We start from the raw sequence: 27,787 nt of genomic DNA, 5'->3' as shown, positions 1-27,787 counted from the left end.
GCATGTATATTATATTATACAATGCTATTACTCATAGGTGGTACTTTTACTTGCACATTGCCTCTGCACAATGCTTTGTAATGTATAGAGCCTAAACAGTTTTAGATTTATCTTGAAGTTAATACACCCACAGTCAGTCCAACACTAAGAATTAATCCTCTTTTCACTTGAGCTGAGAAAACAATTTTTAAATACTTGCTTATTTATGACATTAAACTCAAAATTCCTTCTTTGTTCCCCTTAATGACAGAAGTGCTATAAAAACACGTAGAGCAATTCTTACAACATGTTCAACTTAAAAGAGAGTCCTAGTGATTCTTCCCAGCTTTATCTAGTTTCCACCTATATGACAAAATAATGGTAACATCCAGGATTATGACAAAGTAGCTACCTCCTGTCCCAATGCAACGTCAGTAGCAGTGAAAACTGTACCAGAAGCCCTAGAGGGAGAAAACAGCCAGATTTAAGGTTGACACATCACCAGCATTTACAATATCCAAAGACTTTACACTTCAAGCAACTGAAAAAGAATTAAAGAACAGTGACGACCTAACATGCTTAAAAGGAGTAAAAGCAAAAACACGAGGAAAGGGAGTGGGGGAAGAAAAAGAGACAATCCTCATGGCCAAAACTTATGTTTGAAATATTTCAGACCTACAAAAATGTAGGGAAAAAAGATCAAGAAAAAAATATATGTAGGCCGGGCGCGGTGGCTCAAGCCTGTAATCCCAGCACTTTGGGAGGCCGAGACGGGCGGATCACAAGGTCAGGAGATCGAGACCATCCTGGCTAACACGGTGAAACCCCGTCTCTATTAAGAAATACAAAAAACTAGCCGGGCGAGGTGGCGGGCGCCTGTAGTCCCAGCTACTCGGGAGGCTGAGGCCGGAGAATGGCGTAAACCCGGGAGGCGGAGCTTGCAGTGAGCTGAGATCCGGCCACTGCACTCCAGCCTGGGTGACAGAGCGAGACTCCGTCTCAAAAAAAATATATATATATATATGTAACATATACTTATGGATACACTTCCCTGATTAAGATACAAAGAACTATAAATAATTTGAAGATTCCCATGAGCCCTTTCCAACAGCAGTCTCCTTCCTCCCAAAGGTGATCTGTATTTGGTGTTTATCCTGTATTTAATGTTCATCATTTTCATGCATTTCTCCATACTTTTAACTACAAAGGACACAGATGTTTATCCCTATAAAATATACTTTGCCTAATTTTTTTTTTTTTGAGACGGAGTCTCCCTCTGTTGCCCAGGCTGGAATGCAGTGGCACAATCTCCACTCACTGCAAGCTCCGCCGCCTCCCAGTTTCACGCCATTCTCCTGCCTCAGCCTCCCTAGAAGCTGGGACTACAGGCGCCCGCCACCACGCCCGGCTAATGTTTTTTGTATTTTCAGTAGAGATGGGATTTCACCGTGTTCGCCAGGATGGTCTCGATCTCCTGACCTGGTGATCCACCCGCCTCGGCCTCCCAAAGTGCTGGGATTACAGGTGTGAGCCACCGCGCCCGGCCTGCCTAATTTTTAAAGTCATATAGTTTCATTTCACATATTATCCTGCAACTTGCTTTTGTTACTCAATACTGGATTTGTGATGGTCATCCATATGGATAGGCATTGCTTGTTCATTCATGCTCAAAAATAATAAGATAATCTTCAATTCTCTTTCACAAAACCAGTGCTGCAATTGAATTTAGCTGTTAGGAAGAAATTCAGGCCTGGTGCAGTGGCTCACACCTGTAATCCCAACACTTTGGGAGGCTGAGGCAGAAGAACTGTTTGAACCCAGGAGGCAGAGATTTCAGTGAGCTGAGATTGTTTCACTGCACTCCAGCCTGGGTGACAGACTGAGACTTCACCAAAAAAAAAAAAAAAGAGAGAGAAGGGAAGGAAGGAAGGAATTCATATGGAAGTTTTCAAAAATGGCTTAAGCCCTCACTGTAAATTCACTGAATGCTTTCCAGAGTTTAATAACATTAAAGATTTAAGGTGTTTATTTGCTTCGAAGCAACAGAAAAAAGGAGTTTAGTTAGTACACTTTAAAAATACAAATTACAGAACAAAATCAGAAGATGAGTAGACTCAAAAGTCGATACTCAATGACATGATTTAAATGCATTTTTTTATTGCTTATAATCCTGAAGTAAATATTCTTACTGTCTTTTAAATATATTTTGTGGGCAATTCTTCCCTCTAACTCTTTATTTTTTTTTGAGACAGAGTCTTGCTCTGTCGCCCAGGCTGGAGTGCAGTGGCTGGATCTCAGCTCACTGCAAGCTCCGCCTCCCGGGTTTACGCCATTCTCCTGCCTCAGCCTCCCAAGTAGCTGGGACTACAGGCACCCACCACCTCGCCCGGCTAGTTTTTTGTATTTTTTAGTAGAGACGGGGTTTCACTGGGTTAGCCAGGATGGTCTCGATCTCCTGACCTCGTGATCTGCCCGTCTTGGCCTCCCAAAGTGCTGGGATTACAGGCTTGAGCCACCACGCCCGGCCCCCTCTAACTAATTCTTTATCACGGATGGGAAATGACACTTAAGAAAAAATGAAGGCCGGGCGCGGTGGCTCAAGCCTGTAATCCCAGCACTTTGGGAGGCCGAGGCGGGCGGATCACAAGGTCAGGAGATCGAGACCACAGTGAAACCCCGTCTCTACTAAAAATACAAAAAATTAGCCAGGCGCGGTGGCGGGCGCCTGTAGTCCTAGCTACTCAGGAGGCTGAGGCAGGAGAATGGCGTGAACCCAGGAGGCGGAGCTTGCAGTGAGCCGAGATCGCGCCACTGCACTCCAGCCTGGGCAACAGCGTGAGACTCCGTCTAAAAAAAAAAAAAAAGAAAAAAAAAAAGAAAAAAGAAAAAATGACACACAATCGCTGCTAACAACTAGTACAGTTTTTTAACAGCATCTACAAATAACTGCATTATTTATTTACACAAATCCCCCAAGGGTACCACTCACAGACTACTACATAAGTGCTCAATGTCAGCAGGCAAAATAAATATCATGCTATAAAACCAGGAAATACTGAATATTGAATATTATGATAATACAGTCATGAATACTTACCCTTGTCCAATTTTTTCATATCTTGTATATTTTTTCTTAGGGTCACCTATGCTCACAATAGTTCCTAGAATAAACAAAAAGCTGGAAGCTCAGTCAAGCATTTTAAGTGTAAATTGATTTTGATATTATTATTCCTTTTAATAAATGCCACTGCTTTTATAAGTGATTTTCAAACATAACATTAAGTTTCAAAAATAACAGGTTTCAAACACAAAACACTAAAGAAACTTAAATACATAATAAAAGTTTAAAAGTATCAGAAACAAGACACATTAAAAGTTAAAGTATCAGAAACAAGAAGACACATTATTTCCATGAGGTGAGACCTCCTAACTCATCATTTGCTCAATAATGGTCACATTTTGGAAAGACTGTACCAGTCTGTCAGAGATTAATTAGGTTCTCACATGTTCAGCTTTAGAATCAGGTAATCTCAAGGAAACAGACATATTTGAATATAAAAGATATATTTGAATATAGAAATAGGTATATTTGAATATATCTATTAATAGATAAGTTTGAGACTACTTAGTATTGTAAATAATAAAGTCTATCTAAACCCTAGATGGTCTTTCTGACTCCTCCAGTATACATATCATCTACCTTTCAATATATTTAGAAAACCACCTGTTAGCATAACAATTACTATGCTTTCACATAAACTAATCATATGTTTGTTTTAGGAAAGTTCAAAGTCGCAAGACACATATTTTTTTTTTTTTTTTTTGAGACGGAGTCTCGCTCTGTCACCCAGGCTGGAGTGCAGTGGCCGGATCTCAGCTCACTGCAAGCTCCGCCTCCCGGGTTCAAGCCATTCTCCTGCCTCAGCCTCCCGAGTAGGTGGGACTACAGGCGCCGCCACCTCGCCCGGCTAAGTTTTTGTATTTTTAGTAGAGACGGGGTTTCACTGTGTTACCCAGGATGGTCTCGATCTCCTGACCTCGTGATCCGCCCGTCTCGGCCTCCCAAGGTGCTGGGATTACAGGCTTGAGCCACTGCGCCCGGCCAAGAAACATATTTTAAAATCAGGAAGTTGGGGCTGGGCACGGTGGCTCACGCCTATAATCCCAGCACTTTGGGAGGCCGAGGCAGGCAGATCACGAGGTCAGGAGATCGAGACCGTCCTAGCTAACACGGGGAAACCCCATCTCTACTGAAAAAAAATACAAAAAGTTAGCTGGGCGTGGTGGTGGGCGCCTGCAGTCCCAGCTATTTGGGAGGCTGAGGCAGGAGAATGGCGTGAACCCGGGAGGCGGAGCTTGCAGTGAGCTGAGATCGCAACACTGTACTCCAGCCTGGGAGACAGCAAGACTCCGTCTCAAAAAAAAAATTAGGAAGTTGGACAGAAAAATCATAACTTATATTCTTATTACTAGTAAGTCAAAATATAAGAAAAATCACATTACATTTTCACTTGCCTTGTCAAGGTAAAAAAGGACAGGACCATATCAAGGAAACTCACATAAATAATTTTATGTAGGTACCCAACCTCAAGTCAACAAGCAAAGAACAGGAGCAATAATAAGAGGCTAAGGCAAAAAGAAACCAAAAAGACTGGGGATGTGATAGCTAAAGGTCACAACTGAATGATGACGATCAGGATTCCAGTTAATTTTTTTTTTTTTTTTTAAAGTAGCAGCTCTCCTAAAATAATTCTTATATGCCCATAGAGTAACAGAGTAGGCTGGGTGTGGTGGCTCATGCCTGAGGTCAGGAGTTTTGAGACCAGCTTGGCCAACATGGTGAAACTCCATCTCTACTAAAAATGCAAAAATTAGCAGGGTGTGGTGGTGCGTGCCTGTAGTCCCAGCTACTCGGGAGCCTGAGGCAGAAGAAACGCTTGAACCGGAGAGGCAGAGATTGCAGTGAGGGGAGCCAAGATCGTGCCACCGCACTCCAGCCTGGGCGACAGAGTCAGACTCTGTCTCAAAATGAAAAAAATAATAATAATATCAACAACAACAACAACAACAGAGTAACAGCCAGGTTTATACTTGAAAGCACTGAGAAATCAAAAGCAAATAAACATGAGGCATATGAACATTTGTTTGCTTTTTAGAGACAGGGTCTCACTCTGTCACCCAGGCTGGAGTGCAGTGGTGCAACCACAGCTCACTACAGCCTTGAACTCGTGGCTCAAGCAATCCTCCTGCCTCAGGCTCCCAGTCAGCTGGGACTACAGACACGCACCACCATGCCTCGTTAATTTTTTTTTTTTTTTTTGGGTAGAGTTGGGGTCTAAGTTGTATAGTTTGGCCTTGAACTCCTGGACTCGAGCTATCCTATCTTGGCCAGACAACGTACTGAGATTACAGGTTTGAGCCACTATGCCCAGCCTAAATGTTTAAAACAGTCCTTCCATAAACTATTTTTCCTTGATCCCTCTAGATTAGCATTCTTTAATTATTATTTATTATTATTATTGTTATTATTTTTTGAGACTGAGTCTCTCTCTTTTGCCCAGGCTAGAGTGCAGTGGCACAATCTCGGCTCACTGCAATCTCTGCCTCCTGGGTTCTAGTGATTCTCCTGCCTTAGCTCCCCAAGTAGCTGGGATTACAGGCGCCTGCCAAGACACCCAGCTAATTTTTGTGTTTTTAGTAGAGATGGGGTTTTGCCATGTTGGCCAGGCTAGTCTTGCTCCTGACCTCAAGTGATCCGCCCACCTTGGTCTCCCAGAGTGCTGGGATTACAGGCGTGAGCCACAGTGCATGGTCAGTTAGCTTTTTTTTTTTGAGATGGAGTCTCACTCTGTTGCCAGGCTGGAGTGCAGTGGCATGATTTCAGCTCACTGCAACCTCCACCTCCCGGGTTCAAGCAATTCTCTCGCCTCAGCCTCCCAAGCAGCTGGTACGACAGGCACGCGCCACCACACCAGCTGATTTTTGTGTTTTTAGTAGAGACAGGGTTTCACCATTTTGGCCAGGATGGTCTCAATCTCTTGACCTTGTGATCCGCCCGCCTTGGCCTCCCAAAGTGCTGGGATTACAGGCGTGAGCCACTGCGCCCGCCCCAGTGACGCAATCTTGACTCAATGCAACCTCCACCTCCTGGATTCAAGTGATTCTCTTGTCTTAGCCTCCAAGTAGCTGGGATTACAGGCACATGCCAGCACATCCAGCTAATTTTTGTATTTTTAGTAGAGATGGGGTTTCACCACGTTGGCCAGGCTGGTCTTGAACTCCTGACCTCTGGTGATCTGCCCACCTCGGCCTCCCAAAGTGCTGGGATTTAGGGGTGAGCCACCACGCCCGGCGACATCTCTAGATTGTAATTGAAGCTACCGTTGCTATAAGAAAACAATGTATTCTTTATACTTTAAGCCATAATGTAAGGTGTAAGTTAAAATCCGTCTGGGCCAAATGTTTTAAGAGCTGTTAACAATTTAACAATGATATAAAATGTAGATAACATACTTAATTTCTCCATAATCTCTTCATCTGTCATTTTAGTCTTCTTTTTCTGTTTGTCTGAAGACTTGGCACCACCATCAACACTTGAATCACCAACTGGTGCAGGAACGGGGTCAATTACAGACCGTGTGTAAATCTGTGGAGAAACAGTTCATTACTAAGGTCTGAGGAATCATGTTTTCAGATATTCTTGCTGGCACACTAATTCAGTTCTTTGATTTTTAACCTGAACTAAGTTATCTCTTCCATTGTTCTAAATAATGAGAACACTATTTTCAGATATAAAAGATGTGTAACTAAGAATAAAAAATACGAAACATTTTTCTTTGGCATAGCATGTATATATTTGAAAAGCTGTCTAGTAAAACAGCAAGTCCATGAATGAAATTTAAGTGTGACCAGGTCTAAAATGGTACAACAATGTATCAAAAAGCACAGTTTAAAAATCCTGTTTTTACTACAGATGTAAGTAAAATGCAAAAGAATGGAAACCTTGACGTTGAAAGATTAATTCCCACAAAAGTTTTTACACAATTATAATGCCTACCACCCATTTCAAATAGCCAGGTTTAAAGGCTAAAGAAAACAGTCCTCTGCCGTCAGCTCGGCATCCAGAGGCCGTCCCCGGAGCTCTGCCTGCCCACTGTGCCACGAGCACAGCCCATTCCACGGCACAGCACCTTCCCCACCCTCTACTTGCATCAGTGCAGGGAGCAGAACGGTAACTGCAGTCATTCCTCTCTTCCTGGCTCCATTTAAGGCCATCATTTTTAGTCTCCCTTACCTGGTTAGGAATTTCACTCTCAACTGCCTTTTGAATGACATGAAGGCGCTGAGAGGAGTGTAAAATGGGAGATTAAAACGCATCATCTGGGTAGGAGGAAAGCTGTAATAGATTTACCAGCCATCTACGTTGAGATGAACAGAGAAAGCTTGGGAAATAGATGAACCCTCTGGAAAAGCGTACTACAGAAAGAAAAAAGCCCAGTGAGGTGAGTGCGTTATTTATTTATTTATTTTTTTGGAGACAGGGTCTCGCTCTGTCGCCCAGGCTGGAGTGCAGTGACGCGATCTCGGCTCACTGCAAGCTCCGCCTCCTGGGTTCACACCATTCTCCTGCCTCAGCCTCCCCAGTAGCTGGGACTACAGGCACCCACCCACGCCCGGCTAATTTTTTGCATTTTTAGTAGAGATGGGGTTTCACCATGTCAGCCAGGATGGTCCTGATCTCCTGATCTCGTGATCCACCCGCCTCGGCCTCCCAAAGTGTTGGGATTACAGGCGTGAGCCACCGCGCCCAGCCTCGAGTGCATTAACTTTTAAAGACACATCACATTTCAATCTTCAGAAAACTAGTTTTTGGTGAGTGGTCTTTGGGTACAGATCTCTCGGTTAAATTTCCCCACACTAAATGGTTTTAAACTCGACGGCTTTCTAAAAGCAATCACTGAAAGTCAAATACAGACTCTTGTTTTTTAAAACACACACGCACACACACAGCCTAGGTCACCAATCGACACTCACTGATTTCGTATGATCTGGTCGTGGGGCAATAACAGGAGGAGCAGTCTCTTCATCATCATCATCTTCCTCTGTCACTACTGCGGGTGTTTCTGTTCCCTTGGCGTTCAGCTGCATTGATTATGAGCAAAGTCAGGAAAACAAGTCAAATAGGCTTAAATGTGACTATCGCCCTTTATGAACAGACTTCAAAAAGTTTGCTTCTGGCCGGGCGCGGTGGCTCAAGCCTGTAATCCCAGCACTTTGGGAGGCCGAGACGGGCGGATCACGAGGTCAGGAGTTCGAGACCATCCTGGCTAACACGGTGAAACCCCGTCTCTACTAAAAAATACAAAAAACTAGCCGGGCGAGGTGGCGGGCGCCTGTAGTCCCGGCTACTCGGGAGGCTGAGGCAGGAGAATGGCATAAAAACCCGGGAGGCAGAGCTTGCAGTGAGCTGAGATCCGGCCACTGCACTCCAGCCTGGGCGACACAGCGAGACTCCGTCTCAAAAAAAAAAAAAAAAAAAAAAAAAAAAAGTTTGCTTCTTTGATAGCTCATTTCAAAACCATTAAATCTCATTAGCTCTTATATAACTCAAGAGAATTATAATCTAATAAGGTGATTCTATGAATTATGAAAAAGTTTATGAAATAAATATGTTCAGTACCACATCTTTTTAATAAAGTACTATTTACCCTAAGCATACATATACAATGCCCTGAAAGTAAACAATGTTATTTGTTAAGACCAAAATCAAAGATCCTCTGAGCTTTGTATGTCAGAGACATTTGGTGACATTTAAAATAGTCAGATTTGGCCAGGTGCAGTTGCTCACGCCTGTAATCCCAGCACTTTGGAAGGCCGAGGTGGGTGGATCACTTGAGGTCAGGAGTTCGAGACCAGCCTGGCCAACACGGTGAAACCCTGTCTCTACTAAAAATACAAAAAATTAGCAGGGCGTGGTGGCGGGCGCCTGTAGTCCCAGCTACTCGGGAGGCTGAAGCAGGAGAACAGCGTGAACCAGGGAGGTGGGGCTTGCAGCGAGCTGAGATCCGGCCACTGCACTCCAGTCTGGGTGACAGAGCAAAACTCCGTCTCAAAAAAAAAAAAAAAAGTATCATATCAAGGAATTTCTATTTAATACAGCTTCTTCAACTAATTGGGTGGCTAGCTAAAAACACCTATTGAATAGTTATTTACCTCTGATGGCTGTAATTTATTTTAGAAAGCGAAATAAAAACTGAGATTTGTCTTGGGTATCCTAAATCAGAACAAGAGATACAAGAAATAATATCATTAACTTACTGCTGGTGTTCCAGAAGGGAAGCCATCTTTCTCTGAATATGAAACAAAACATAATGTTAGCAATTCAAGAAATAGCACTTTTATATGATAAAAGGAAAAAAAAAAAGCAGAAAAAGTGAAATGTTCTTAAACTGATCTCAAGTTGAATTAACTCTTGAGAAAAATGATAACACAAGTAGTCAAATAAGAATTTATGTAAGACCAAGCTAAGGAATCTGAAATCTAAATGAAACTATAAATTTACTAAAATTTCAGTGAATTACATATTTAAAATGGGTGAATTGTACTGCATGTAAATTATACCTCAATAAAGCTATCAAAATTTATTTTGAAAGTATACCTATCCATCTGTATTTATTAAAACAAAACAAATGGCCGGGCGCGGTGGCTCAAGCCTGTAATCCCAGCACTTTGGGAGGCCGAGACGGGCGGATCATGAGGTCAGGAGATCGAGACCATCCTGGCTAACACGGTGAAACCCCGTCTCTACTAAAAAATACAAAAAGCTAGCCAGGCGAGGTGGCGGGCGCCTGTAGTCCCAGCTACTCGGGAGGCTGAGACAGGAGAATGGCGTAAACCTGGGAGGCGGAGCTTGCAGTGAGCTGAGATCCGGCCACTGCACTCCATCCAGCCCAGGCGACACAGCGAGACTCCATCTCAAAAAACAAACAAACAAACAAACAAAAAAACCAAATGTATTCATAAAGATACTTTCTCCAGTAAACTGCTGACTGAGGAACTTAATGACAATTGTGCAAAGTAAAAATTCTGACATTGTTTTGTTTTTCTTTTAAAAATGCCCAGAGACATACATATATATATATATCATATATAACACACGTACAGGCCGTGCGCTGTGGCTCACGCCTGTAATCCCAGCACTTTGGAAGGCTGAGACAGGCAGATCACATGAGGTCGGGAGTTCAAGACCAGCCTGGCCAACATGGAAAAACCCCGTCTCTACTAAAAATACAAAATTAGTCGGGTGTGGTGGCACATGCCTATAATCCCAGCTATTGAGGAGGCTGAGGCAGGAGAATTGCTTGAACCGGGGAGGCAGAGGTTGTGGTGAGCCAAGATTGTGCCATTTCACTCCAGCCTGGGCAACAGAGCAGAACTCCAGTTCAAAAACAAAACAAAACAAAACGACACACACGCGCGCACACACACACACATTTATGTATGTATGTATGTGTACTAGGTGCAAATAAGCTACCATTTGGTGGTCACTGATTTTTCAAACAAATTACTAATTTACACACAGACTTACTGGTTGATACAAAAATTCTAGGTACAAGTCTGACCTTTTCCTAAGGGTGTACTAGACTCAACAAAAAAGGTCAAGATCACTTGCAAAAAGATTTCTCTGTCTCCCCTGAGCATGGCCTTTGTTTCTGTGAGGATGCAAACATTAAGTATAATCAATTAAAATCACATGCAGGATTTTAGCTCAATCATACTGTTTTTAAAAACCACGTGTATGACTTCAGATACAGACAAACACATTGAAAAATGACATCCTGAGGGTGTAGTGAGCAAAATCTAAACTGAGGGAAACAGGACAAATGGTCTTGTTTCTTTAATAAATAAACGGCAAGAAAAGACAGCAGGAACCAGTGTGTGGGAGGGAAGCCTAAAGATCAAGAGATTCAGTATCAACCAACTGCAATGTATGAACTTTATTCTGATCTTTATTTGAACAAAAACTATTTTTAAAAATCCACTACACTAATTCTTATCCTATATACCAATTCACTGGTTCTCTCATAGATAACGGTATATCTCAGATACTGAGCAACTTGGAAAACAAAGTACATCAAACCCAATTTCCACCCAGCTATATTCATCCAGAAAGTAAAATTTACATTACTATGATTACATAGATAACATTCCAGATATTCCAATTCTGAGGTATAAATCCTTCTAGTTCTAACGTTTATTTCATATACGATTTATCTATTTTATATATTAAAATACATATATTCTATTATCTGCATACTCACGAGTTTCAATTTTTTGAGTGGACCTAAACATTTTTTAGTTGAAATCGGTGCAAAACAATCTCCTCTTGTCCCACTAACAATAAGTGTATTTCTAGTGTGAACATGTCTATCAACCAGCGTCTTTTCCTTTGATTGCTGGAAGTCATTTAAAAGCAGTGACGAGTGAAAAATGAAAACAAAAACACAGCAATGAAGAGAAAAAACCAAATAAACAAAAAGCCAAAATATCCATCAACTCCCATTTCTGTCAAACCTATGAGATTACTATAATTTCAGATCCAAATTATGCTTCAGAACAGCCCTGGATCAGTCTACAAAAGGTAGAATCTATCCAGGGAAAAACGTTATCGACAAGAGCCATAGTTTAGCTTTTCATTTTTCCAGGAGTAATCTTTTTATCTAGAAGCGCTTCACACATCTCCATCTGACCCAGCCCTAGCCGCTGTCTTACCCGGAGGAGTAAAGCTCAGATACTTCTGCTTCACTGTGTTGGAGTCGTAGAACTTGAGGACATCCAGCACAGCCTGAGGATTCTTCTTTTGCTCTAGTTTGGTGATGTTGGAGGTCTGTAGTAATCGAGCCCACTGTTCTGGCATGCCCTAACAAAAAGACATTCAGAAATTAGGTATGGTTTAAATTGACGCAATAAAATTAATTTCCAGAGATAAATGACAAAATATACAGAACAAACCAATCTTGTAAGTGTAGGTTTGACTAAATTCTAAAAGATCTTGTTTTCTAAAGGTCTATTTTTTCTTTTTCTGAGACAGAGTCTCGCTCTGTGGCCCAGGCTGGAGTGCAGTGGCGCGATCTCAGCTCACTGCAAGCTCCGCCTCCGGGTTCACGCCATTCTCCTGCCTCAGCCTCCCGAGTAGCTGGGACTACAGGTGCCACCACCTCGCCCGGCTAATTTTTTGTATTTTTAGTAGAGACGGGGTTTCACCGTGTTAGCCAGGATGGTCTCGATCTCCTGACCTCGTGATCCGCCTGCCTCGGACTCCCACAGTGCTGGGATTACAGGCATGAGCCACCGCGCCCGGCCTGGGTCTATTTTTCTAAGTCTGCTTTGCATAACTACAATGAACAGGCTCTGCTCTCTAGGGAAACAATATATCCAACCACTAACACTTTTATAAAAAGCGGAAAGCAGTAAGAATTCATAGTTGACATATGGATAGAAATGTTAATTTCCTTTTTTTGTGAGATGGAGTTTTGCTCTTCTTGCCCAGGCTGGAGTGCAATGGCAGAGTCTCGGCTCACTGCAACCTCCACCTCCCGGGTTCAAGCGATTCCCCTGCCTCAGCCTCCTGAGTAGCTGGAATTACAGGCATACACCACCACGCCCGGCTATTTTTTTTGTATTTTTAGTAGAGACGGGGTATCACCATGTTGGCCAGGCTGGTCTCAAACTTCTGACCTCAAATGATCTGCCATCCTTGGCCTCCCAAAGTGCTGGGATTACAGGCGTGAGCCACCGCGCCTGGCCTGAAATGTTAATTTCAAATTTAATAATGAAGGAAAATGTTTGAGTGCTATTTTACATGTTATAAATGGGCCCAAACTAGGTAAACTTACAGTGAATTCTCCAGTAACAGCATCAAAGCCAACATGGATGGTGTGTTCAAAATCAGATGGAGGAGAAATTTCTGGCCGTTCCTTTTCTTTCTTTTTACTTCCTAGAGGGCATCAGAAAAAAAGAAAAAGAATCAGCCTATTTAAACAAGACTAGCGAAGGCACTTACAATTTTTTTTTTTTGTCTTTTGTTTTTTTACACAGAGTTTCGCTCTTGTTGCCCAGGCTGGAGTGCAGGGGCACGATCTCAGCTCATTGCAACCTCTGCTTCCTGGGTTCAAGCCATCCTCCTGCCTCAGCCTCCTGAGTCACTGGGATTACAGGTGCGCACCACCCCTCCTGGCTAATTTTTGTATTTTTAGTAGAAATAGGGTTTCGCCATGTTGGTCAGGCTGGTCTCAAACTCCTGATCCACCTGCCTTGGCCTCCCAAAGCGCTGGGATTACAGATGTGAGCCACTGCTTGCCCGGCGTATTATATTTTTCCTAAAACATATTAGGATCAAAGTTATTCTAGAAAACATATTAGGATCAAAGTTATTCCAGAAAAGATTTCCCCTAAAAACACTGGCTGATAGGAAACCAGTAAATGGAGTAAAGCGGACTGTCCTGCCACAGAGCAGGGCTGGACACAACCAAACACCGTCCTGATGAGGCGGCACATGGAGCGAGCAACAGCAGCCTGAATAACAGCACAGGCAGAAGAGACACCCCTTAGGGCAGCAGCTCTCTCACAAAGGGCTCCATCTCAGATTCTGAGCAACGTGGACAGCAAGCACAGCAAACCCCATTTCCGCTCAGCTACATACATTGGGAAGTCAGATTTGCATCGCTGGGACTCCGCAGCGAATACACACTGTCAGGACAAGCAGTGACAAGGCCACCTCTCCTTTTTTGTGCAAGCCTAATCCTTCCTTTTCAGTGGAGTTACTAATTGCCACTTTTTAAAACTACACAGTTTTTCTATGATCCGAGTGCAGAAATTATTTCTGCAACATTTCTGCCATACACCTATCAATAATATTCTCTGTAAACTCCAACACATCAGTTCCTCCCCGCAACCCTCCCTCTCAGCTCCTCCTGCTGCAATCCCAGTAGCTCACGCCTAGGCCTCCTGCACAGTTCCTGTCCGTGACATCCCTTCACTCCTGCCCTGTGCTGGAATCTATTTTCTGGATCTTATGTTTTCCTCCTCTAGATTTATCCCTTTAGGTGATAGTTCTTGACTCATTATATATATGCATATATACGTTGGAAATGTGTTTTTTTACCCTCAGCATTTCCAGTGTTGCTATTGAGAAGGCCAGCGCCATTCTGGTTCTCGTTTGGAGCCACCGTTGGAAGTCAATGTCTGTATATGTGTACGTCTGTCTCTGGAGGCTCTGCCCTGTTGCAATTATCTGTTTGTCTGCCTTTCTGCCTCTATCAGACTGCCTGGATTATTTTCTTGCCATTTTGTAACACGCATTGAAACTATGTCACATAAGTCTTCTTTTTCTTTTGTCAAAGCTTTTTGGGTAATCCAGTCCTCTGTATTTCCATATGAGTTTTAGAATGAGCTTATTAATTTCTACAGAAAGCCTGTTGGAATTCTGACTAGAATTGGAATGAATGTACAGATGAAATTTTAGGGAGAATTTCTTTTTTTCTTTTTTTTTTTTTTTAGAGGGAGTCTCGTTCTGTCACCCAGGCTGGAGTGCAGTGGCATGATCTCAGCTCACTGCAACCTCTGCCTCCCGGGTTCAAGGGATTCTCCTACTTCAACCTCCTGAGTAGTTGGGATTACAAGCGCCCACCACCACACCCGGCTGATTTTTGTAATTTCTGGTACAGATGGGGTTTCACCATGTTGGCCAGGCTGGTCTCAAACTTCTGGCCTCAAGCGATCCACCTGCTTTGGCCTGCCAAAGTGCTTGGATTACAGACATGAGCCACTGTGCCTGGCTGAGAATTTATTTCTTGATTTTTTTTTTTTTTTTTTTTTTTTTTGAGATGGAGTCTTGCTCTGTCGCCCAGGCTGGAGTGCAGTGGCCGGATCTCAGCTCACTGCAAGCTCCGCCTCCCAGATTTATGCCATTCTCCTGCCTCAGCCTCCCGAGTAGCTGGGACTACAGGCGCCCGCCACCTCGCCCGGCTAGTTTTTTTTTTTTTGTATTTTTTAGTAGAGACGGGGTTTCACCGGGTTAGCCAGGATGGTCTCGATCTCCTGACCTTGTGATCCGCCCGTCTCGGCCTCCCAAAGTGCTGGGATTACAGGCTTGAGCCACTGCGCCCAGCCTCTTGATTTCTTACCACCACCGAGTTTTCTGATCCATGAAAACAGTAAATCTTTTCATTTATTTAGGTCTTTAAAAATTTCTCTTAGCAGTGTTTGCAGTTGTCTGTATCTGTTCGGTATGCTTTATCAGAATACCACTGCCTAGGCAATTTATTAATATAAACATTAGAAGCTGGCTGGGAGCAGTAGCTCATGCCTGTAATCCCGGCACTTTGGAAGACTGAGGTGGGCAGATCACATGAGGCCAGGGGTTCAAGACCCATCTGGCCAACATGGCAAAACACTGTATCTAAAACCAAACTTTAGCCGAGTATGGTGGCACGAGAATTGCTTGAACCCAGGAGGTGGAGGCTGCAGTGAGCCGAAACTGTGTCACTGCACTCTAGCCTCGGTCACAGCGTGAGACTCTGTCTCCAAAAAAAAAAGTTCATTTGGCTCACAGTTCTTCTGGAGGCTGGGAAGTCCTCCAGATCAAGGATCAAGAAGCCACATCTGGTGAGGGCCCTGACATAGCAGAAGGCATCACATTGCAAGAAAGAGCAGGACGGGGCCAAACTGGTTTTTATAACCAACTCGCACCCACAATAGAGACGTTGAGCCCATCTGTGAGCACTCGCGTCGTCTCCTGAAGGTCCCATCTCTCAACACTGTCTTACTGGGGCTTCAGTTTCTAACACGTGAACTCTGGGGCCACTTCGAATCAGAGCTGTAGTTATCAGTATAGAGCGCACACTGTTTCATCAGCGTTCTGCCTTGGTATTTCCTGATTTTTGATACTACTGCAAATGGCAGTTTTTAAATGTCCTTTTTAATCATTCATTGCTGCCATAAAGAAACACAGTTGTTTCCTGAATACTAATCTTATTTCCTGAAACCTTATTATGCTTACTTCCACTAGTATTTTTGTAAATATAGAATTTTGCTATAAAAATTCAATCATGTTGCTGGTGAATAAACTCAAGTTTACTTGTTTCCAATCTGGAGTCCTTTTATTCATTTTCTTAAAAAAAAAAAAAAGTTTTTTGTTTTTGTTTTTTTTTTTTGCCTTACAGAATTAGCTAGACCCTTCAGTATATTGTTGAATGAAAGTGGATGAAGAGAAATTTTATTTTTCCTGATCTAAGAGGAAAAAGTGTCATTCTTTTTACCTTTAAGTTTAATGGCAGTGGTAGGTTTGTAAAAGATGTCCTTTATGAGGCTGAAGGGCATTCTCTTCTATTCCAAGTTTGCTGAACACTTTTATCAGAAATGGATATTGGGTTCTGTCAAATGCCTTTTCTACACATACTGAGACAAACCCATGGCTCATCCTTTCTATTGTGTTAATACAGTAAATAACATCAATCGATTTTCAAACTTAAACCAATGAAATCCACTTAGTCATGACGTATCACCCTTTTTATACACTGTTGGATTCCAATTGCTAAAATCTTGCTAAGAATTTAACATTGGCCAGGCACAATGGCTCATGCCTGTAATTCTAGCAGTTTGGGAGGCTGAGGCAGAGGGATCACTTGAGCTCAGGAGTTTGAGGCCAGCCTGGCCAACATGGTGAAGTCTTGTCTCTACTAAAAATACAATAATTAGCCGGGCGTGGTGGTGCATGCCTATAATCCCACCTACTTGCGAGGCTGAGGCAGGAGAACTGCATGAACCCGGGAGGTGGCAGTTGCACGGAGCCAAGATGGCGCCACCGCACTCCAGCCAAGGCAACAAAGCAAGACTCCTCCAAAAAAAAAAAAAAAGAGAGAGAGAGAGGGGAAAAAACATTGGTACGTATTTGTTCATATCATCTTTTTAAAATCTGTACGGTGCCATCACCTCTCTCATTCTCAATACTGGTAATTTGTCTCCTTCCCATCCACAGCCACCTCCCCTCCCCGTCAGTCTGGCTACAGTTTATCCATTTTATTGATATTCTAAATGAATCTACTTTTGGTTGCAGTGATTTTCTCTGCTGCTTTTTTCCCCTATTTCATTTATTCCCATTTTGCTTTTTATTATTTCTTCTACTTACCTTGGATTTCATCCACTCTTCCCTTCTAGTTTATTAAGACGGCTTAGTTAAAGTCATTGATTTAAAATCTTTCTTTTCTTCTAATATGGTGTTTAATACCATAAGTTCTCCACCAAGTACTGCTTTAGCACTATCCTACAAATATTGATGTTTTGAATTTTCATTCAGTTTAATATATTTTCTAAATCTTTTTATTTGTAAAGTGCTTTCTCTACTCTCCAAATATTTCCAGAGACCTCCTTGTGACTGCTTTCTAATTGAATTATATTACGGTCACGAGAACACATTTTGTACGATTTAAATCCTTTATTTATTTATTTTTTTTTGGATACAGAGTTTAGCTTTGTTGCCCAGGCTGGAGTGAAGTGGCATAATCTTGGCTCACTGCAACCTCCGCCTCCTGGGTTCAAGCAATTCTCTGCCTCAGACTCCCGAGTAGCTGGGATTACAGGCGCCTGCCACCATGCCTGGTTTATTTTTGTACTTTTAGTAGAGACGGGGTTTCACCATGTTGGCCAGGCTGGTCTTGATCTCCTGACCTCGTGATCCATCCTCCTCAGCCTCGCAAAGTGCTGGGATTACAGGCGTGAGTCATGACACCCAGCCTATTTATTTATTTTGAGAAGGAGTCTCGCTCTGTCACCCAGGCTGGCGTGCAATGGCGCAATCTCAGCTCACTGCAGCCTCCACCTCCCAGGTTCAAATGATTCTCCCACCTCAGCCTCCTGAGTAGCTGGGATTACATGTGCCTGCCACCACATCCAGCTAATTTTTACACTTTAAGACGGGGTTTCACCATGTTGGCCAGGCTGGTCTCGAACTCCTGACCTCAAGTGATCTGCCCGCCTCAGCCTCCCAAAGTGCTGGGATTATAGGTATGAGCCACTACACCCAGCCAACATTTTTGAGAATTTGTAAAAGTAGATCTCATGTGTCTTTAAAGAGAATGTATATTCTGCTGTTACTGTGTGGAGTGTTCTATAAACGTCTATTAGGTCAAGTTGGCTGATAGTTACGTTCAAATTTTTTATATCCTTACCGATTTTATGTCTATTTTTTCTACCAATTACTGAGAGAAGTTTTGGAATCTCCAATTATAATTGAATTTTCCTGTTTCTTCTTGAAATCCTCTCAGTTTTTGCTTTGTGAATTTTGAAGCTGTTATTAGATATATAAATGTTTAGTTCTATTATATCAGCTTAACGAACTGGTCCTATTATCACGAAATAACAACCTTTCTCATTATCACTGATAGTATCTTTTAGCTCTGAAATCTAGTTTGTCTGCTGTTTATACAGCCAGTCCAGGTTTCTTTTAATTGTTAGCACACCTTTTCTATCCTTTTATTTTGACCTATTTTGTGGCTTTATGTTTTAAAGTAGATTTCTTGTAGGTAGGTCTGTTTTCATCAATCTTTTCTGCCTTCTTCTGGACTAAGTATTTTGAGATTCCCTTTTATCTACTCAGTTGTTTGTTAAGCTAGAACTCTTCATATACTAACATGTTCACCTGTTGAAATTGTACACGTCGGGCCGGGCGCGCTCGCTCAGTCGCCCAGGCGAATCACCTGAGGTCAGGAGTTCGAGACTAGCCTGGCCAACATGGCGAAACCCCGTCGCTACTGAAAATACAATTAGCTGGGCGTGGTGGCGGGCACCTGTAATTCCAGCTACTTGGGAGGCTGAGGCACGAGAATCGCTTGAACCCGGGAGGTGGAGGTTGCAGTGAGCCGAGATCACACCACTGCACTGCAGCCTGGGCGACAGAGCGAGACTTGTTTCAAAAAAATAAAAACTGAAAATGGTAGTATAAGCATGTTTCTTAAGAAATGGAGAGAGAAATTTTGGAAGGCATGCTTTTTAAAATTCAATCCGGCTCCGTATGAAGAGGAGTAGGGCCAAGGACTATAGTTTGTTGTTATAAGCCTTATAGAATTATTTTATATTCCAAATACAAACATTACTTCAACAAAAATTAAAGTTAAATTTTAAAAAGAGTCTAGTAAAAAAAACTACATTATTTGAGCACCAACTGCATACATCTTTGAGGAGTACAGCCATTGCGTCAGTGTGTGTAGTTTATATTGTGCCCAGTAGGTTCTAGTTTACTAACATCAAATTTTAGTTAGGTGAATTGGGAGTAGTATTCGTTGAAAAACAAAAAAAAGCCGGGCGCGGTGGCTCACGCCTGTAATCCCAGCACTTTGGGAGGCCGAGGCGGGCGGATCACAAGGTCAGGAGATCGAGACCACGGTGAAACCCCGTCTCTACTAAAAATACAAAAAATTAGCCGGGCGCGGTTGTGGGCGCCTGTAGTCCCAGCTACTCGGGAGGCTGAGGCAGGAGAATGGCGTGAACCCGGGAGGCGGAGCTTGCAGTGAGCCGAGATCGCGCCACTGCACTCCAGCCTGGGCGACAGAGCGAGACTCCGTCTCAAAAAAAAAAAAAAAAAAAAAGAAATTGTACACGTCAATGGGTTTTAGTATATTTAGAGTTGTGCAATCATAATCACAATCTAACTTTAGAACATTTATCATACCCAAAAGAAACCTTGTACCTAATGGCAATGACTCCCCATTTCAGCCGCTGCCCAACCCCAAACCTCAGGCAACCACCAATCTACTTTGTCTCCAAAGGTTTGCCTGTTCTGCTCATTAATCTAAATGGGACCACACAATATGCAGTGTTTTGCGAATGACTTTTTTCACTTAATGTTTTTGGGATTCATCCATGTTACAAGGTGTATCAGCGCTTTGTTTCTTAAACACTCAAACGATTATCTTTCAAAGAAATTTAGATAAGAAAGAACGCATCCCACAGGGGTCCCCAACCCCCAGGCCACGAACTGGTACCAGTCTGAGGCTTGTTAGGAAGCTTGTTAGGAACCGGCTGCACAGCAGGAAGTGAGTGGCAGGTGAGTGGGCATCGCTGCCTGAGCTCCGCCTCCTGTCAGATCAGCAGTGGCATTAGATTCTCATAGCGTGAACCCTACTGTGGACGGCGCACGCGAGGGGTCTAGGCTGTGTGCTGCTTATGAGAATCTAATGGCTGATGACCTCAGGTGCTGGGTCTGTGGAAAAACTGTCTTCCATGAAACCAATCCCCGGTGCCAAAAAGGTCGGGAACCACTGATGAACCACTTCCAGTGCTTTTCATTCTTTCCCGTAAGTCCACATTTCCATCTGACATCATCTTCCTTCTGCCTGAAGGGCTTAGTTTAACATTTTTTGTAGTATGTCTGCTGAGATACACTCTTTCAGCTTTTATGCATTTAAAATTCTGTTTCCTCCTTTGTTTTGGAAAGACACTTTCAAGAGTATAGAATTCCAGGCCGACAGATTTTTTTCTCTTTAAATACTTGAAAGATGATGTTCCTTGTCTTCCGGCTGGCATTGTTACTTCGATATAGTCTGTGATCTCTCTATCTTTGTCCTCTATATGTAGTGAGTCTTTTTTTTCTGGTAGCTTTTAAAATTTTCTCTATCACTGTTTTTCTTGTTTATTTCTTCGGGTTTGAAACAGGGTCTCGCTCTGACACCCAGGCTGGAGTGCAGTAGTGCGATCTCGGCTCAGTGAGATCTGCAGCCTTAACCTCTGGGCACAAGCAATTCTCCTGCCTCAGCCTCCCCAGTCCTGGGAGTACAGGTGCATACCACCTTGCCCAGATCATTTTTCTTACTTTTTTTTTTTGTTATTTTGCAGGGATGGGGTTTCGCCACGTTGCCCAGGCTGGTCTCGAACTCCTGGGCTCAAGTGATCTTCCCACGTTGGCCTCCCAAAATCCTAGGATTAGAGGCCTGAGCCACTGTGCCCGGCCCTATCACTGGTTTTAAACAATTTGATTACTGTAAGCCTTGGTGTAGTTTTCATGTTTCCTATGCTCAAATTTTGTTAGATTTCTTGAATCTGTGGGTTTACAGTTTTCATTAAATTTGGAAAATTTTAAGCCATTTTTCAAAAAAGTATGAGGATATTTAAGCTGGTTTTTATTGGATATGTTTGCTTAGAGAGTCTCTGTAATTTACCTGTTGATTTTCTTTCTTTTCCTCACCCCTGTGCCTAGGTTGCTGCCTCCTTTCCAGCACTAAATGGCACTGTAAGTCCAGGTTTGCCTTGGTTCTAGCAGAGTGCAGCCCATCCTAAACGGGAGCGAGGCGCCCCAGAGGGGATACTCTGGCAGCAGTACAGGCAGGGTGCTGTGGAATAAACCTCCTACAACACGGTGGTGCTGAACAGCCGCTCTATGTGGCATCCCCTCTGGCTGAGTTACACGGCAGGGTTTCCAAGGCTGGGAAACGTAATCCCACCTCCCTCCTTTGCCTCTGGCTGCCCTCAGGGGAGTTCTCCCTTTGGGCACTCCCTATGCCTCCTGTGGGCTAAGGCAGGGACAGGCCTCCTGCCAGGGAACCCAAGATGGTGGGGAAGGTGGTTGTCCTCTTCAGTCTCACTTTTTCCCACGTAGAAACTGTAAACTGGGGGAGATTTTCCCACACTCAGTGCCAGGCGGACTGGGGGAAGGGGTGTTGCAGATACAGAAGTCCGATTCTTACAGCATGCTTGCAGTTCTTTCATTTCTCTGTGCCCCTATCTCATATTTGAGTTCTTGGATATTGCTGGCGATCATCTTAGTGCTGTATGTTCTTGGTTTTCTGTGGTGGGAACGGCAGAGTGAGTGAAGCCAGTGTGCTTCTATACCACCACTTAAGAGCTAGAAGTCGCTATTTCCTTAATTGTCATTAGTTAGATCTTTTAACTGTTATCTTTTCTCTCATATGTTCCATCTTTGTATTGCTGTTTAATTCTTTGGGATTTTATTTTCTTTTTTTATTTGAGACAGAGTCTTGCCCTGTCACCCAGGCTGGAGTGCAACGGTGCAATCTCGGCTCGCTGCAACCTCAGCCTCCCAGGTTAAAGTGATTCTCCTGTCTCAGCCTCCCAAGTAGATGGGATTACAGGTGTACGCCACCAAGCCCAGCAGCTACTTTTTGTATTTTTAGTAGAGACGGGATTTCACCATGTTAGCCAGGCTGGTTTCGAACTTCTGACCTCAAGTGATCCACACACCTGGGCCTCCCAAAGTGCTGGGCTTACAGGCTTGAGCCACCACTCCAGCTGGGAGAATGTTCTTGATTATCTCCCACTCTTCTTTCTATTGCTATCTTTTGTTTGTTTTGGTAATTTTAGATGTTGATATTCCAAGAATTAGTTTTCCATTGTTCTCTGTTCATTCTTTCTCTGCGAACTCTTTTCTTGTTTCATGGATTCCTTTATCTCCTCTCTCTCCGAAGGTCACACAGTATGTGTGTGTGCGCACGCTGGGGTTTTGGGGTTGTTTTCTCCTTACACTATTTAAGTTCCTGTTTTTATCCCTATTGTTTTGGACTCTCCTTCTCATTTATAAAGGGTTTTTCATAAATGTCTGGTGATCCTTTACTGTCTACTCACACAGAAAAGTATTAAAAAGCTAACTGGGAGATAAGCCAACCTTAACACTAAAGATAAGGACAGCATGCAAGGTACCTAAAGTATTTTTTCTCCAGGCCATTGTTTATCCAGAGAAAAATCCTCCAATCTCCTGTCTGAGGGCTATGAGTCAGGCTACAAGTATTCTGAAAGCAGGATGGGGGAAGGAGATGAAAATGCTGACTTGCATGGAAGTCACCTTCTTTATTCTGGAGCTTCAACTTTTCCTGACTCCCCTGATAAGAACAGAGGCTTCTCTGGTTTAATTTCCCTTGAAATAAATGTAAATGTCAGTTTATTCTTTTTTCCTTCCAGAGAATGGGGGTTACATTTACGTGGATTGTGGGGTGTAAAGGAGGAGTCCTGGCGGGCCTCTGACACTTTCTGTGTTGATTTTCAACTAATCCCCCTTCTTTTCAGCATGTGTATTACATCCCACCCCTACTCTGACACAGTATTGTGTGACTCTAAATCTTGAGCTTCCGGAATTTTTACATGGGAAACTTGGTCCCCTTCTCACAGATTCCCCTCTGCTAACACTTAGGTTATGTGTTTCTCTGTCCTGCTGAGTCAGGTGCCAATTTTCCACCACTTCCGCCTTCCAAATGTGTACCGAGGCCTCTTTCACACTACTATCTCCTCTTTTTCTCCTTGACCTTGTGTGCGTGTGTATATACATATATGTGTTTTATTTTTTTCTTCTGTCATTTTAGTTGAATCTCGGGAGGGAGAGTAAATAGAACGCCTCTGTATGTGGTCAACATGCTGTGTTTAACCTGAAGATTCTTCTAATATCAAAGAGTTAAAAATCATGCTGCTTGATAAGTCTGTACATATAAAACTGGAAATGTTACCATATGCTACTCTTTGTTTACCATGGTACTACTAATTTAGTATTGGTAGGAAACACAATAATACTTATTTAACTAGTAATGACAGATTGATGCTCAAATGTCCACCCCCTCTCTAGGCACATAACTTAGAAGAGATCTGGTCAGAGTGACGGGGAAGGGAATACTGGTTATGGAAAGGAGCAGAGGGAAATGAAATTGTTAAGTCTGGATTATCTTTACTGAAACACACAATTATTAACATATCTATCATAAATTACTTTTCTCTCAATTTTCACTAGACTTTGAGTAATTTGAGGTCATGCGCTCAACATTTCTTTATGTCCCTTGGCTTCTAACGGAATATCCCATATACAGGAGAAAATATTTGTTGGTTAATGATAAACTAGTAGTTTACAATTTAACGTACTATGATTATATGTGTTCTTTCTTTTAAAAAAAAATCTGCTCAGCATCCTACTTCTGGAAACTTCCCTCACCCTTCCTCTATGCAGATAGTTGGGAAAGATGCCGTTTTCTTACATGACTATGGTCACAGATGACTGGTCCAAGGTGGACATTTAATTCAAGCCAGGTCAGCACAGCTTCCCACATACCCTCGGGCAACTGGTTCAGGGGCAGCTACCTCAGCAGCTAAGCCAGACTCAGCTCCCTCAGAATCAGTCTATCACCAGTGACTAAAGTTATAAGAAACTGAGCCCAGGAATTATATTTCTTAACACATAGAAAAAAAACATTCTGAAATAAGAAATATAAAATAAGAAAGAAATATAAAGAAGGGTGAGAGATATCCAGCAAGAGAACTCCTGCTCCCTGCTGTGTCTGAGGCCTAGTCAATATTCTTCAACTTGGAAATGTTAAGAGTTTAGAGAAATATATTAAAGTTTCATATATGATGGAAGTATAGAGTAAAAAGTTAAAGGAAAAGACACAAAAATGATTAAGTAGAGCTTGAGATAGAGTCACATTCCTTCATTCAAAATAAACATAATATCCTAAAAATCTGTTTAATTCCATTTGTTTTTACGTAACACACATACAGGTACTCTGTATATTTTAATAGTCTCAATGAGAAAAGGAAGGGATATTAGAAACAGTGTCTAAAACAAAAAGATACCAAAGCATATCTCGAATTGACCAATGTGCTGGAAGGACAATGTGCTGGAAGGACAATGTGCTGGAAGGATATTGCTATATAAACAGAATGTCTTTGATACTGTTATATGTAACAACTCTAGAAGCCCAGAAATAGAGGGCCAATCAAAATAAATTTATGTAGATGTGGGGGTTCAGTCTGGATGGCAGAAGAAATTATAGAAATAGAAAAAAGCGAACCTTCTTGGAAGGCCGGGGAGTTTTGGATAGCTTCAAATAGTTTGGCTGAAGGCAGCCAGATTCTCTTTTCAGGAGCCAGAGAGCTTAAGGTGCAGATACAAAGGAATATAAAGTAGTTTATTTAAAGAGCTTGTTTACTCATGTGGTCCTAAGACTAACCTTTGATCATTTGTGGGCAAGATGGCCCTCTCCAGGGTGGAGGTGACCAGGTTAATTACCCACAGGTGTGTTGACTCAAGCCTTTGTCAATTAATCTATACTAAATAAATGCAAGCTTCATTGGCTAGTCGAGGCCGGTGGTTGCAACATTTTTTTTTTTTTTTTTTGAGACAGAGTCTGGCTCTGTCCCCCAGGCTGGAGTGCAGTGGTGGGATCTCCGCGCACTGCAAGCTCTGCCTCCCGGGTTCACACCATTCTCTTGCCTCCCCCATTCTCTTGCCTCAGCCTCCCGAGTAGCTGGGACTACAGGTGCTCACCACCACGCCCGGCTAATTTTTTGCATTTTTAGTAGAGATGGAGTTTCACCGTGTTAGCCAGGATGGTCTCAATCTCCTGTCCTCGTGATCCGCCCACCTCAACCTCCCAAAGTGCTGGGATTACAGGCGTGAGCCACTGCATCTGGCTGGCTGCAACTCTCTACAGCACTCTCCTGGGAGTCTGTAAGCAGCCCGGACTCTCAGTTGGACTGACAAGCGTAACATCTGTGTCAATGTAAGTTATTAATCTGTCATTGGGACAGGGTCTGCGGGACAGACCCATGCATGTGGACACCTTAGCCTTGGAGAAATCTGAAATCTGTTCATGTTTCATAAAATAAAAATAGGTCAACTTCCCACTTCTGTTTATCAAACACAACCATCCACAGGAGGTTCACCGGGCAACCAGATCACCTGATGGGAAGTAATGGACCAGGGTAAAAAACTTATTTTAATAAAATGAACGATTTAACTAGTGTCCTAGGGGAAAAAAAGATTCTTAGAATCATCTTCCAACTTCATTAGACAACAAAACAGCAGCAGGCAGGCAGCAACCTTCAGCCAAGAGGCAGAGAGAGACCCTGAGTCACATGTTGACAAAAGGCACTGAAAAGAATCCTAAGTAGGCTGCTGTCACGTTCTCCAGGGCCACTACCTTTTAGACTACTTCGAGCTAGTCTAAGGCTAAACAAACAAAAGAAACCCCTTATCTGTTTAAAAGGAAGACTCTTCTGTTTCTATTCTAACCATAAGCAATTCCTTCTTTGTTCTTTTGACATGCTATGGCTTCAAATTCCACCACACAGCAGAGAAACGGGTCCCCAGCCCCTGGGCCATGGACCAGTACAGGTCGATGGCCTGTTAGGAACTGGGCAGCCCAGCAGGAGGTGAGCAGTGAGGAGTGAGCATCACCGCCTTAGCTCCGCCTCCTGTCAGATCAGTGGCAGCATGAGATTCCTATAGGAGCACGAACCCTATTGTGAACTGCACATGTGAGGGATCTAGGTTGCACACTCCTTATGAGCATCTAACTAACGTCTGATGTTGTGAGGTGGAAGAGTTTCATACCAAAACCACCCCCCCGCTAGCCCCATAGAAAAATTGTTTTCCAGCCGGGTGCGGTGGCACACGACTGTAGTCCCAGCACTTTGGGAGGCCAAGGTCGGCAGATCACCTGAGGTCAGGAGTTCAAGACCAGCCTGGCCAACATGGTGAAACCCCGTCTCTACTAAAAATACCAAAAAAGTATCCAGGCCTCATGGCAGGTGCCTGTAATCCCAGCTACTCGGGAGGCTGAGGCAGGAGAATCGCTTGTACCCAGGAGGCGAAGGTTGCAGTGAGCTGAGATCATACCATTGCATTCCAGCCTGGGCAACAAGATGAAACAAAAAATAGAAAAAAAAAAAAAAATTGTTTTCCAGGAAACCATCCCCCCCAGTGCCAAAAAGGTTGGGGCCCACTCCTCTAGGAAATAGGCAGAGAAGTATGGGCTACTATTATTAATCTTAGAATTCAGTTTTTTATTGTATTTATTTATTCACTTATTTTGAAACGAGTCTCGCTCTGTCGCCCAGGCTGGAGTGCAGTGGCGCGATCTTGGCTCACTGCAAGCTCCGCCTCCCGGGTTCACACCGTTCTCCTGCCTCAGCCTCCTCAGTAGCTGGGACTACAGGCGCTCGCCACCACGCCCGGCTAATTTTTTTGTATTTTTAGCAGAGACGGGGTTTCACCGTGTTAGCCAGGATGGTCTCAATCTCCTGACCTCGTGATCCGCCCGCCTCAGCCTCCCAAAGTGCTGGGATTACAGGCGTGAGCCACTGCGCCCGGCCAGAATTCAGTTTTTTAAATTAGAAAGGTTGTTTACAGATCGAAGTCATAACCAACCAGAAGTGAAGGTGCTTATAGGTTGAATAACTAGATGTGAAAATTGCTTTAGTTAATAAAGACAATATTATTCAACTCTGGCTGTATGAATAAAGCTTATTTTAAAAAGTCAAATGGCTCATTGACATTTTCATTATTAAAACTAGTAGACTAGTTAGGACATTTCTCACTTGGGCTACTGCAAAAACCTCCTAACTAGTTTCCAACTTTACTCTCACACTTTGAACAAAACCTATTTTCTGTAAGCCTATTATTCTCTCCTATCTAAAACAGAGAGGTGGCCAGGTCTTTCCCCTGTTTAAAAATCTGTAACGGTTCCCCAGGAAACAGGATAAAATCTGAGCTCTGTAGCATAGAATACAAGGCCCTTTATGACCTGGTCACTGCCTACCTACCTCTTCAGCCTCTTCTGCTGTCTGCAGTGCCTACACACACCCTTCTGCAATTCTCTCTCCTTCCCTCTCTGCTTTCCAGTAACACAGGACGGCCCTCAGCTCCACGGACGTGCTACGATCCCTCCTGCAGGTGGGCCGCTGAAGCAAGCTCTTCCCCAGGCATGGAACACACTTTGTAGCTGTCGTTGCCCTTACTCATGCTGCAGTCATCAGCTCT

At 43.2% G+C, this 27,787-nt stretch overlaps 1 protein-coding gene across 2 annotated transcripts in view; it reads right to left on the bottom strand.

The window, feature by feature from the left end:
- LOC105470983 (p21 (RAC1) activated kinase 2) overlaps window positions 1–27,787 on the bottom strand; it is a 95,348-nt gene that overhangs the window by 19,423 nt on the left and 48,138 nt on the right. For both annotated transcript variants that reach the window (XR_011619498.1, XM_071090582.1), the window contains exons 3-9: window positions 12,876–12,976; window positions 11,752–11,899; window positions 9,298–9,329; window positions 8,014–8,121; window positions 6,493–6,625; window positions 3,077–3,140; window positions 392–440 (exon numbers count right to left, since the gene is read on the bottom strand). Coding sequence is in view for 1 of the 2 variants with exons in the window: in XM_071090582.1 (XP_070946683.1) it covers window positions 392–440; window positions 3,077–3,140; window positions 6,493–6,625; window positions 8,014–8,121; window positions 9,298–9,329; window positions 11,752–11,899; window positions 12,876–12,976 (635 nt within the window). In the remaining variant the exon portion in view is untranslated. The remainder of the gene's footprint in view (window positions 1–391; window positions 441–3,076; window positions 3,141–6,492; window positions 6,626–8,013; window positions 8,122–9,297; window positions 9,330–11,751; window positions 11,900–12,875; window positions 12,977–27,787) is intronic.

This window comes from Macaca nemestrina, chromosome 2 (genome assembly GCF_043159975.1).
Source record: "Macaca nemestrina isolate mMacNem1 chromosome 2, mMacNem.hap1, whole genome shotgun sequence".
NCBI classification, from domain to species: domain Eukaryota; kingdom Metazoa; phylum Chordata; class Mammalia; order Primates; family Cercopithecidae; genus Macaca; species Macaca nemestrina.
Note: the sequence above shows the minus strand (reverse complement) of the source record. Positions and strands in the feature narration are given on the sequence as shown.